The 13446-nt window shown below is 43.2% G+C and overlaps 1 protein-coding gene across 1 annotated transcript in view; it reads right to left on the minus strand.

Moving 5' to 3' along the window:
* Positions 1-643: 643 nt before the first annotated feature.
* The window catches only part of LOC136835256 (RUN and FYVE domain-containing protein 2-like), a 126638-nt gene continuing 113835 nt past the window's right edge, over positions 644-13446 (minus strand). Inside the window, exons 10-12 of the mRNA XM_067098590.1 lie at positions 4438-4501; positions 2489-2641; positions 644-1917 (exon numbers count right to left, since the gene is read on the minus strand). Of these exons, the coding sequence (XP_066954691.1) occupies positions 1552-1917; positions 2489-2641; positions 4438-4501 (583 nt within the window). The 3' untranslated portion in view covers positions 644-1551. The remainder of the gene's footprint in view (positions 1918-2488; positions 2642-4437; positions 4502-13446) is intronic.

A 13446-nucleotide genomic window follows, 5' to 3' on the forward strand; every position in this document is an offset into this window, starting at 1 on the left:
AATGCTCCTAAGGAAAAACCTGGATAGTTATGTACATACACAAAGGTACTAGAAAGTCTGAAGCTGTGAACTCAGAAGACAGACACTGACTGGTTAAATGAACACTGAAGTACTTGTTATATATATATATATGAATATATATATATATATATATATATATATATATATATATATATATATATATATATATATATATATATATATATATATATATATATATAAATCAAATAAAAAATAAAGTGAAAAAGAGGTGAGGTGCATAGGACAACACACAGATATAATAGTGAAAAAATTACAGAAATAAGGAAAAACTTAAGAATTCTCCTAGGCTGTTAATAAAATTGCACAAACACACAAGGCTGATGGGTTCCTAATGCTCCAGGTAGCACATGTGCCAAGCTACTACTATTCTTCCTTTATCTGTTAAACAAAATAATGCCATGTTTGGGATATTTGAAGACCATGAATGTGGGCATAAACGATTGATGGGGCTGTGCTGAAACAAAACACTATTATACAGCACTAAACTATACCATACGCATCACAAAATATATAAATTAAGTGCATGCAGGAAGCAAGTAATTTTTTATTTTGGTACAACATATACCAAGTAGGTCATTTAACATGTCCAAAAACATATGCCTTTGTAAATAAAATATTTCATTTTCTGAAGGCTATAACACAGGTTACATCATTCATGGCACAATGTAAATAGTTTTTAGGCATGGTAATCTGCACTGTCTGGAAACATTTAGTGAGCATAAAATACTTAAGCAGGGATGGCTAGTAATCTTTTAAAATAAAAATGCCCTAATACCATGTGTGGAGAAAGTGGCATATTTTCTATCTTAAATTATTTCCAAACAGTGACACACTAAGCAAACTGTTCTCTTGACAACCTGAACCCAACTTTCAGCTTTCTAAAAATTCTCTTTTTGGCATTTACTTCTGTATGAAAAGTTATGTGAAGAGTCATAAACCATATAAAGAACATTTTGGCTTAATCTGCTAAGAATAAGACATCTTTTTTTTTTATTTCATCACTGCAAATAAACCAGCTATCTACAACATGTACCTATAACTATTTGTACTTGTGACTGCTTCATTCATAAACTGCAAATATTACTCTTCTTTGCGGGTGGTTGAATGAAACCTTAAGGATGGGAGCACACCACAACTTTGGATTCATATAGGAATTAGAAGATTGTTAGGAGGGATCAATTTTTCACATCTACTGTATTCATATGAGGCACCATACAGAGAACTTACTCCCCATGACCGTACAAAGGTTGATGAATGCTTTCTATAAACTTTACCAGTAATCTAAAATATAACAAACTAGATCACTCTTCCATAAAACTATTATCAGTCTCTGTCACTACACTTTTGACCTGCATTATGCACAGCAATCTATATCCCTTAAAAATAATTAAGAAATCAATGTTACACTGACACTGCAAATCAATATACCACTTAATGAGGAAACATAATAGACTAAAGTCATATGAGATGCAAAAATAGTTAGATCTTATAGACACTTTGGCAGGTTACTCAACTATCAGAGTTTGAGTATCGTTGCAAGAGCTGAGTATGGCAGATATCACACACTCTTACTGGTCGTGCTGAGGATGGTAAGGGCATTGTATTATCACTACAACTATGGCAAAATATATTTCCACAGTGACGACAGTGATGTCTTCGCCTTGATATACTGAATTCTTTTTCACACAACCGGCAATGTGTAGCCTCCTTATCAGGGGCCCACTGTGCATCACGCAGAGATTTACTAACATCCTGAAGGTCAGCCATTTTCAATTTGGACTCAGACAAATGAGCACCAAGTTCTTCTAATGTTCGCTCTTGATTTTCAACCGTTGAAATAAGCTGAATATGAGCTCCTTTCAAGGCTTGATATTCCTGGTGAAACATTTTCATATTATATAAGGCGTATGTACTTTAGGAACATCAAATAAAAAACAAATAACAATAAGTTGTAATGAAATTTACAGTAAAAATAACTTAGTACAAAACATGACTCTAAAGCTCCTAGAAAATATTTTAAGAGAAAAACAAGTAAAGATAGAATTTTATCTATAAGAACCTGATCCCAAAACCTAAAGATCTTCAGTATTAATGAAATATTTTCTATTAGAACAAAATATAAAATATAGCTTAAATTTTATTTGTCACAGCATTATCACTTTCACTAATGTACATAAGCAGAGAACCTCTGAAGATATAGGTCAAAGAATTTCTAATCAAAATTGAAACAAATTACGGGGAGACTTTGATTTTGTTTTGAGTTTTAGTTGTTTATAATTTAAAAAGAATAACAGTTAATCATGACTGACTGTATGTACTGTAATTTGTCAAGAACAGACATAATATACAAACATGGTAACATTTTTATAAATAAAGTCATAAGAATTTAAATCTACTGAAGTTCTTCATAATAAAAGACAATATATATACTGTATGAATTACTTACATCATTCTGTTTCTTCAGTTCTGCTATTTCTCTTTGAAGTTCAGCTTGTATTTCCCGGTCTTTCACAAGGGTTTCCTGTAATGACTGACGCCATTCCCTCTCAATTCTAAGGTCAGTTTCTACAGTTGTTGAGTGAATCTCTCCATCTGATAACTAAGGAAAATCAAGTTACCTTTCTTGTTTACACAAAATGATCCTAAAACTAGAACTTTATATCCTGAAACAAGGTAGGGTGCCTAAATGGTTCAGTCAACCAAATGTACCCTCTAGGTGTTAACTACCAATTTACGCAACCTCCATTCTCTCAATGTGCTTGTGTATAACTCTGCTTTGATCACAGATCAAAATAGAGCTCTAGCATAAGAAAAATTTCCTTAGGAAGAGGGATTGTATGTTTCCCAACACAACAATGGGTGTCTTGTAACATTCCTCCTACTTCAAACAAAACATCTTCAGGGATTCAAAATCCTATTACTCGTACAGTCATTCAGTCTCAAATAAAATGTGGTAGTGCAATTCTCTAAAATGAAGTACTACTGTATAAGGTAATTTTACCCTTAATCTGCAGTACAGTACAAGAGATAGATATAGAAAGTAAAAATAAAATAATCTTTTTGACCTTTATCAATAGCTGAAGACAATTTGATGTGAAGATTATTAGATCAGCATTTGACACAAGGACAGTTAAACAAGTAGGACCAAGAGAACATGGTATACGTATGACAACATACGAAACATCTCTTCCTATGGAGACTATCCCACCCGATTTTTTTTCCCTACCCATAACTCTACAAATTACAAACACACACAGTTCAGGTTCTATTTCTGGGGTAGGAATACCTATTCAGGTCACTGGATCCTTGGGTTGTTATAATCCTGAAGACTACTTCCATATTCCCAAAGAGCTTCCCAACTACCTTTACAGCCTGACTTGACATGATCAAAAATTATGTTTAATTCTACATTACAAAGCTCACTTTCTACTAGATCAAGAGATCTTACTGTCAGTTTTTAGATCCAACCAATGTGTCTACTGATGAGCTTGATAGCCACTGAACCCTTGAATGGGATAGGACTTATGTCAATGAGAGAACTTTTAATCATTTCATTCATCAGATTCCCATCAAAACAGTGATAGGATCCTCATGGGTTCAGTTCACTGTGATTTTATGAATTTCATTGAAAATCAGGTCAGGTGTCTTAACAGCTGTTCATAGCCTGAGCAGCACTCCAAGCTGTAAAATGTCACAGTAGGGATGTCCATCACTATCCTTAAATCATCCTGGTAGCCCACCAACAAGGTGAAACATACTTGAAGAACTATCTGATCTCCACTGTTACTTACTTTCAATTACCCTGGCGTTATTTTACTTCTACGTATGGAGTAAACTTGTGTCAACCAGTCACATACCCCCTGCTACCAAATCCTGGCAAGTGGTGCCAACAAAAAAAAAATCAACAAACACCTTAGTTCTTCATACAGGGCTCAAGGTTGCTGAATTAAGTTGTCCAAGGTAACTTCACCCTTCCTCATGTTCTGGGAGTAATCTAAGCCACTCAATGTCATGCTAGGTTATTTATCAAATGATAGAAGAGGTGGAAATTTATCAAATGACAGATGAGGGGAAAATTACGGTAGTTGGAAAGGCTTAAATAATTTAGCTACAGTGATATCATGACATCATATATGCATGTAATGTGAATTAGATGTATACAGTAGTGCACTGTTATCCCCCACTTATGGCAAGGAGCTAGGAGTTGGGGGACTTGAAAGCAAATGGAAAAATGAATTAGCAAAAAATTAAATAAATACGCCAAACTATCATCTTTAGGATTCAAAAGACTCTTAATTTTTTCTATATTAATTTTCTAAATATAATAATTCAAAATTATAAATGCAACCAAATCTTCAACATCACCTAAACGTAACCTGAATACTATATACTGACCTTGTCACTTAGTTTCTGTGCAGTTTGCTTTGCAGCATCTTTCTGGACAACACATTCTTCATACCTGTGAAAAAAATAAAACCATTACCAGAATCCAAACCATCAATAAGCCCAAAACAAAACTAATACTGTAGAGGTCAAATTTGTCAAAGGTAACATTCTCAACTCTCAAAGGACTTGCTTGAAAAGGTTTGTTCTTATTGGATATATTAGATCTTATTTCATAAATTACAAATCTTTAGAAATTCACCACAAACCAATTACTTACATTTAGCCTTTTCTTGCACACAAAATTATCCCAGTTGTTACAATCCTTCTTAAAAAAAAAAAAAAAAAAAATGGGAGTCAGCCAGAAATACTGCATGCACGGGCGGGGGGAGAGGGGGATTCCAAGAGTCAACTGGTTCTCCTGCTTACTACTCATGCATCTGCAATAGTTTTCACTACTATCGCAAAAACTCTTTTTTTTGTTTAGTACCTTACTTCATTTTACTTTTCATTCATATTTCTTATTATTTTGTGCTGTATCCTTAAAACAGTTTAGTACCCTGATGATGACTTTGGAATAAAATTTGGAAGTCTTGTTATCTACTGCTGTAATTCTCACACAAGATATTCTTATGCTGTATCCTTCATCCAAAGGGCCAATGTTTCATATACAGTATATTTTATATATATATATATATATATATATATATATATATATATATATATATATATATATATATATATATATATATACATATATATATATATATATAGAACCCCAGTCCTCAACCATACCAGAACTCAACATAATCGGATTTCGACGCGAAATGTCAAGTAAATTTTGCGTCGGAGTTCAAACAACAAACTGGAATCCGACCCGATGAATCATATGATGTTTGTGAAAAAGAGTTTTGGTCAGCCACCACTAGTTGGCGTTGTTGGTGGCATTCTTCCCACACGTATTTAAAAGCGTTTAAAGCCCACACACGCTGCTGCTATTGTTTGGAGAAGTACACGCTTGTAGAGGTATATTGTAAAGTCCCCGCTGAGCGGGTTTTCTATGGTGACGACCCATTTTCTTTGCCTCTACAATTCGCTGCACCTGGATTGGCAGGTCACGTAGATCCAATCATTTAAACTATGTATATAATTATTTACCTGTCTCCAATTTGTATATCATGTATTCCTCTTTCTCAGGTATCAGATTGTATTCAACTCAATTTCTGTCCATTTGTATAAATCAAAGTGTATTCATTCACTGTATTTATTGTTAATTGTTATCAACCTCAGGTCACCCTTGTTCTCATTGTATTCCGCGGCGTGATGTCAGTCTGCCGCTATATAAACTGCCTGGGTCACCAATAAAGTAGCAGTAACTTTATCCTGCTCGTTTCTTTTGCACCTCTTAAAGTGGTGACCCCGGAGTGGTTCCCGGAGCCATTAGTGGACTCGCACAGCAACCCAGTCTTGGCTCCAGGAACTACCCACGGCCCTAGCGGACTCACAACGGTGCTGTAACCAGCGTTTGGGCCTGCTGACTCTCGTCAGCAAATCACCAGCGTCATTAGCGGACTCACACGGCGAGCTTCCAAGAGCGTTTTGACGCGAGTATCCCACTCCAATTAAGAGGGCTAGAGCGAGCATGGATGTGGACATTCCCTCCCTCGCTCAGTTAACCGCTAACCTCGCGGATTCAGATGTCTACCTCCCACCCATATCACCTGCACCCGCCCACGCGCCAAGGCTCTCAGGCTCCTCCACACCGCTGCCCACGCCCCGCACGCTTCTCTGCCCGGGGCCCTGCCCGGCAGGACAAGCAAAAGCCGCCCTTGCCATAAAGCTGCCACCTTTCACTCAGGGGAACCCGTCAGCGTGGCTGTACAGGGTCGAGAGTCAATTCAGGCTGGCGGAACTCAACGACGTGGTACTGCAAGCTGACACAGTACTCAATGCCCTGCCGGAGGAGATCTACAAGAGATTCGTCCCGTGGGTGTCCACCGCACGCCCCCTCACCTACCACCTCCTAAAGAAATCCCTCCTCGAGACCTGCTCCCTGCAGGTCACTGAGCGGGCCGCCCATGCCCTTGACCTCGCCGTCAGCCCACGGCAGGATCAGAGCGTTATGGAGTCATGGGGCATGATACAGGAACTCCTCACCCTCCCCGACACCGACAGCAGAGGAAAGCAATCCGAAATAAGCCAGTCGCGGGAGCTGCTCCTCCGTCAGCACCGCCCGGAGGTCCGCACTCAAATCCCTGAGCCCTATACCATGCCTCTCGAGGTCCTGATCCGCATGGCGCAGCAGCTAACTGACTCTGTAAAGGCAACGAAGCGGACACCAGCGCCCGCATACCCCATCAGCGCCATCCAACAACAGGAGGGCGCAGAGGAGGAGATAAGCGCCAGTCACCAGGAGGCACCCACCGTCTCACAACACGTGGAATCCACCGGGCCCTTGCTACTACCACAGGCGGTACGGCAAGGACGCCCGGAACTGCCAACCGCCATGTTCATTTGCCCATCCAAAAAACAGGGGAGGCGGCGGCCAGCAGGACAGTCTGCCATGGCAACAGAAGAACCCAGGGGCCCAGAGCCATTAGGCTTCTACGTCCGCGACACCGTCTCCAGCAGGATGATGTTGGTCGACACAGGGGCCATTAGATCAATCTTCCCGCTGTCCAGAGAGGACCGCAAGCGTTCACCGGACCCGGCTGCCTTCCTGACGGCCACCAACGGGTCCCCCATCCTCTCCTACAGCACCAGGCTCCTGTCGATCTCCATCCTTGGCCGGAGGTATTCCTGGGACTTCGTCGTCGCGGACGTAAGGACCCCGCTCCTGGGTGCGGATTTCCTTGTCCACTTCGGGCTGGCAGTCGACGTCGGTCGAACGCGCCTCCTCAACACCGACTCCTGCCAGTCCCTCCCGTTAGCAATGGGACCCAAAGAGCCTACCATCTGCTCTGTTGCTCCTCACCAGTTACTCACAGCTGCTGAAGGAGTTCCCCAACATATTCAGGCCCGGGCTCCGCCAGGTACCCGGGGCCCCAGCTAAACATGACATCTACCACCACATAAAAACAAAGGGCCCCCCTACACATGCAATGTTCCGGAGGCTTCCCCCTTGGCGCCTTCAGGAGGCCAAGAACGCCTTCGCCGAAATGGAACGGATGGGAATATGCAAGAAGGCCTCCAGCCTGTGGGCCTCCCCTCTCCACATGGTGCAGAAACCAGACGGCTCCTAGAGACCCTGAGGCGACTACAGGCGGCTCAACCTCACAACAGAACCTGACCATTACCCCCTGCTAAACATGCAGGATCTCACGGCCTCCTTCCATGGGGCCAAAATATTTTCTACGTTGGATCTTTTGAAATCTTATTTTCAGGTACCAGTTGTGCCAGAGGATGTCCTGAAAACCGCCATCATCACGCCTTTCGGGTCCTACATCTTCGCCTTCTCCACCTTTGGCCTGAGGAACGCAGGGGGCGACTTTCCAGCGGTTCATGGACAGCATCCTGGGGGACCTGAAGTTCTGCGTCTGCTACGTGGATGATATCTTTATATTTTCCAGGTCCCACAAGAGCACCAGAGGCACATCCGGGCAGTCCTCCAGCGCCTGCAGGAGAATGGCCTTGTCGTAAGGTTCAACAAGTGCACCTTCAGCGTCCAGAAAGCTGACTTCTTGGGCCACGAGATATCCCCGGATGGTGTCCGCCCACTTACATCTAAGGTCACGGCCGTCACCAGGTTCCCCGTCCCCACCTCCGTCAAGGCCGTCCAGGAGTTCCTCGGGATGGTGAATTACTACAGGAGGTTCATCCCCGAGATCGCACACACCATGGCCCCCTTGACGGAAACCCTGGGGAGACAACCAAAATCCTTAGCGTGGGGACCCAGCCAGCAGCAGGCCTTCTCCCTGACAAAGGCCGCCCTCACCGAGGCAACCACCTTGGCCCACCAGCTCACGACGGATGCCAGCAGCGTCGCATGTGGAGCCGTCCTGGAGCAGGTCGTTGACGGTGGCCCCCAGCCCATCGCCGCCTTCAGCAAGAAGTTCAACCCCTCAGTGGCCCGCTACAGCACCTTCGACAGGGAACTCTGCGCAGTATACCGGGCAGTCCAGCACTTCAAGTTCCTCCTGGAGGGCACGCCCTTCACAATCTACACGGACCACCAGCCGTAGGTCCACGCCTTCACCAAGCAGGGGTACACATGGTCTTCCAGGCAGCAGCGACACCTAGCGGCCATCGCAGAGTTCACCTGCTCAGTCAAATACCTCCCTGGCAAGAAGAACCCTGTGGCAGACGCCCTCTCCAGGATCGAGCTTAACGCGGTGCAGCTCGGGATCAACTAAGAGGACCTCGACAGGGAGCAGGCCGCCGACCCAGAGATGCCAGCCTACCGCACCGACATCAAGTCCCTGAAGTGGAGGGACGTGCCCCTCGCCCCCGGGGGTCCAAATCTCCTCTGCGACATCAGTACCGGCCAGCCCCGCCCCCTGGTGCCCGCCTCCCACCGCCACCAGGTATTCGATGTCATCCACAGGCTGTCCCACCCCTCCGGCAGGACGACGGCCAAGCTGCTGTCAGAGAAGTTCGTCTGGCATGGAGTGCAGAAGGATGCGAGGACCTGGGCGAGGCAATGCCTGCAGTGCCAAACCAGCAAAGTGGGCCGTCACACCAAGTCTGGGGTAGGCGAGTTTCCACAACCGAGGTGGCGGTTCAGCCATGTTCACATCGACATCGTCGGGCCCCTTCCCGTCAGGCAGGGCCAGATATCTCTTGACGGTGGTCAACCGCTCAACAAGGTGGCCCGAAGCCATGTCCATGCAAGAAGCCACCGCCAGCACGTGCGCCGAGGCCCTACTCTCCAGTTGGATCAGTCGCTTCGGTGTCCCTGACCACATTACAACTGACAGGGGTACCGCCTTCCTGTCCAAATTATGGTCCGCCCTGGCACGCTGCTGGGGACAGCTCATCACACCACCACCGCCTACAACCCCGCAGCCAACAGCTTGGTCGAGTGTTTTCACAGGTCCTTGAAGGCGCCCCTAATGGCCCGCTGCACCACTGAGGATTGGAAATACCAGCTGCCGTGGGTCCTCCTCGGGCTGAGAACTGGCCCCAGGGCTGACAGTGACCTGTCCGCAACTGAGAAAACCTACGGCGAGCCCCTCGTAGTCCTGGGCGAGCTAGTTACAGTTCGCCTCCTGTAAGCGGACATATACCGACAGGTCGGTCACCTTCACGCCGCCTGGCTTGTCCTCCACCACCTACGTCTTCGTCAGGGATGATGCCGTCTGCCCTCCACTGACCAGACCCTACAGGGGGCCCTTCCGCATGCTGGAAAGGAATAACAAGGCGTTCCTGCTTGCCCTTCACGGCGGCCTCGGTTATCGGCAATCCGGTTTTACGGCACTTGTCTAGTGACGATGATAACTGAATTTTCGACACTGATCTCCAGTTATTGGCGCCGATCCCCAGTTATCAGCGCTGATCCCCGGTTATCGGCGGTGCCGATAACCAGGGATTGGCGCTACTATTGCCGATTTTTAGTTACCGGCGATTTTCGGTTATCGTCACACTGTCGAGAACGGAACGCCCACCCCCCCCATTAACCAGGGACTGCCTGTATGTATATTATATATACATATATTAAACCATTTCTCTATCAAGGGGTGGCTCCGGAGAAAAAACCAAAATGATCACCATTTTAGTCACACTTAAACTGCTGAATCATGGAGAAGCTCCTGTGCACAAAACCTACACAACACTAGCTGCTTTATATACCTACAGAGAAGGCTCAAGAACAGCACTTCTAACATCCGTAGACACACATTGCACCATTCAAACAAATCTATTTCACAAGCACTCTATTGCTTTCCTGATGCTGAGGCTACCCTTTCTAATACCTCTTTCAATCCATACACCCATTTCTTTCTACTTTTTTTTTCTAGGTCTTCCTCTCCTCATTCCTCCCAAAATTTCTGTATACACTCTTCTTGCTAACCTATTATCTTCCACTGTGCACACCACCAAACACCCAACATTCACTGCTCCATCTTTCTGGTTATAATATGCCCTCATAACTTTACTCTTGCTCATGTTTACTCTCAACTTTCTCACTTTCAAACACTTCTAAGCTCTTTCACACACTAGTCTCTTCAGCTTTCCTTCATTATACCAGTCCACATACAGCAGTACACTACTTGCATCCGTGAAAACTAGCCATTCCACATTCCACTAATGACCCATCATATCTAACAACACCTACATACAGGATCCTGTCTCAGACTTCTTGTTTCATTCCATTCAGTAAGTTCTGTAACAGTTATTAAGACATAATGAACCCTTCTCTGTTTAATCTTACACCAAATCAGTCAATCTCCATTCTACAGACTTTGATGCATGCTTCACTCCCTTCATAAAAGCATTTAACCACTTTCAGTAAACTCGAGAAACTCCACATTGCCTTTTTATAAATTCTATCAGAGGCTTTCTCTATGTTTGTGTATGCCACATACAGCATTTTTCCTTGATTTCAAACTTCCAATACAACTCTTATTACAATACACTTGACCTTCACACCCACTTTCCTGTCTAAACACAGTGTTTACCCCCATCAAAAATTCTGTTATCTATCTTAACTTCATCAAAATCCTATCCTAGACTTTCCCTGTTATAAAAAATAAAGTTATGCCACTCTAATTCTTAGTTTGCTTTGTCATCAAGAGCCTCATGCACATGAACAATTACTCCTCTCACCAACTCGTTCAAACTCTTTTCATAATCAAGACATACCTTGCACATCCTGGTCAATAACTGTGCTTACAATACTGTACCAGAGCACCTTTACTTCCAAAACCATCAACTCCTGATGTCTTTCTATTTTTCAACCTCTTAACTGGTCTTTTTGCATTCTCCACAGGATGTATCATAGGTCAGGTCAGCCTCTTTGTTGTGGATGGCTACTGCGTTGGTAGTAAATGAATGGTGTGGGTTTTAATTACAATACTGTATAATGTACTGCTTATGAAGAGTGGCTAATAGCAATCACACACATTCCTGCTGCCATGCATGGTGTGAAAGTTACCATATGGTTGGGGCCAATGTTTTCCATACAAACTTGTTACTTTTAATACAGTTCCCACCTCATAACCCCACAGAGAATAAAATAGCTGTCTTCTGGAGAATAAGGGATCTGTTTGCTTATGTACTGGGTTACTAGCAACCCATAACTTTCCTTTCAACAAGGAATGTCAGGAATTTTCTTGACTACATAATTAAGTTAATTATCGGTAATGGGTTTGTAAAATTAATTTTACTATTAAAGAAATTATTTGCGCATATAAACCCATTATCATAAAATAGCCCTATTCTGTGCGATTGACTCCCACTCACACCAAGCTGAAAGGTCCTTGAAAAAGAAATGTACCACTGAGCATGCCCAGCTCACACCACTATCCTGTACTGTAATTTCTTTGAAGTTGGTTGTGCTGCTGTGCTTCCTAGGATTTACAATATTTCCTGTTATTGTAAGGTGCTTTCATTTTTTTAATTCACAGATCCATTCACTGTACTTCCGCTTTGATGTAGTACTGTGCTTAGCGAATTCATCACTAATTTAACACCTTTTTGGCTTTTAATCAGTGGCATTCTTGTCATTGCTGTTATTCTCAGTATTCACTTTCCGGTACTTTCCCAGCCCATATTACTCCTTCGTATTATGTAATTTTTCCTTAGTTTCCTAAATTTTTGCCTTTGTTTAACAAGGGAACTTTGTCAAGTGTAAGTTTTGCACTTTGCTTAGCCCTTGTCAGGGTCTACTTATTTACTCGGTAAATATTTTGGTTTTCCATTTCTGCTTCAACTGTTCATTAATGCATATTTTAATTGCTAAGTATCAAGATAAATTGTTTTTTAACAGTGACATGTACAGTTCCCTATACCTCAGTGTACTTATGTGGGCAAGAGTTTAAGTTTGTAATTCATTATGTCATTCTTAGGCATGGACCAGCATTCACAGTGCCCTTCAAGTAAGAGCCAACAATGCTACCCTCAGCAGACTTGTCTAGTATGTGTGCAAGGGAGGGACTGAGGACCACTGGTTCCTCTACAGTCTCAAGCAAATGTATAAACATCACATATCTGGCACCACAGTTGGAGATTCTTCTGATGCTTCCTTATCTTGTTGCACAGCAGCTACAGCTGTCAAGACTCGAGTCTTGTCTGACAGTACCTCCTGCAGCGTCAGTGGTGTCTATTGAGTACCCATCATCCTTGAGAACTCTACTGCACCCATATGCTCAACTGCTCTCCTGTGCCAATCTCCTCCTAAATATATAATGGGTATTGTATATTTTAATTCAGAGTACTCGTGGTTCAGTGTCCTCATCTGCTTTGGGTACACGTTACTTTGGTGTACTTGGCTGCCTCTGAGCACTCAGTTGCTCTAGTACCCGAGCTCATGCCCTCTTTTGGTGTCTTTGATCTTGATATCTTTTGAGCCTGCTACTTTGTCCTCAATCACAGATTCTTGTTTGTAAGATATTCCTCTGACAAGTGGCACATGACCAGCTCTTCCTGTGGAGTCTTCCCTGCCTAAAAGTATTATGAAGATCAACCAAGGTGCAACTTCATCCTCAAATCCAGATGGTTTAGAGTGCCAAAAAACTTGCATATGCTAGTACCCTTGGTCACATTCTTTTGTAGAGTAGTGCGTGCACATCAACCTGTACTGAATGTACATAAATTATACGGACTGTCTTCTGTAAGAGCTCATGGATATACAAATAAAGCTATACTGTACAACTTTAAGAAAAACTTTGTTCAAATTTACCATCTGAACAACAATATTAAAAAAGCACAAGAATACACACAACAGTAAACACGAGACAACAACCAGATTTGCTTTATAAAATCTTATGTAACAACTCAGAATAATGAGACAGTCTTTGTAGTTACAGGCAGTCCCCGTTTAGTGGTGGGAGTCTGTTCCTGGCCGAGCAACACTAACTGAAAATC

The sequence above is a fragment of the Macrobrachium rosenbergii genome, chromosome 4, assembly GCF_040412425.1.
Source record: "Macrobrachium rosenbergii isolate ZJJX-2024 chromosome 4, ASM4041242v1, whole genome shotgun sequence".
NCBI lineage: Eukaryota > Metazoa > Arthropoda > Malacostraca > Decapoda > Palaemonidae > Macrobrachium > Macrobrachium rosenbergii.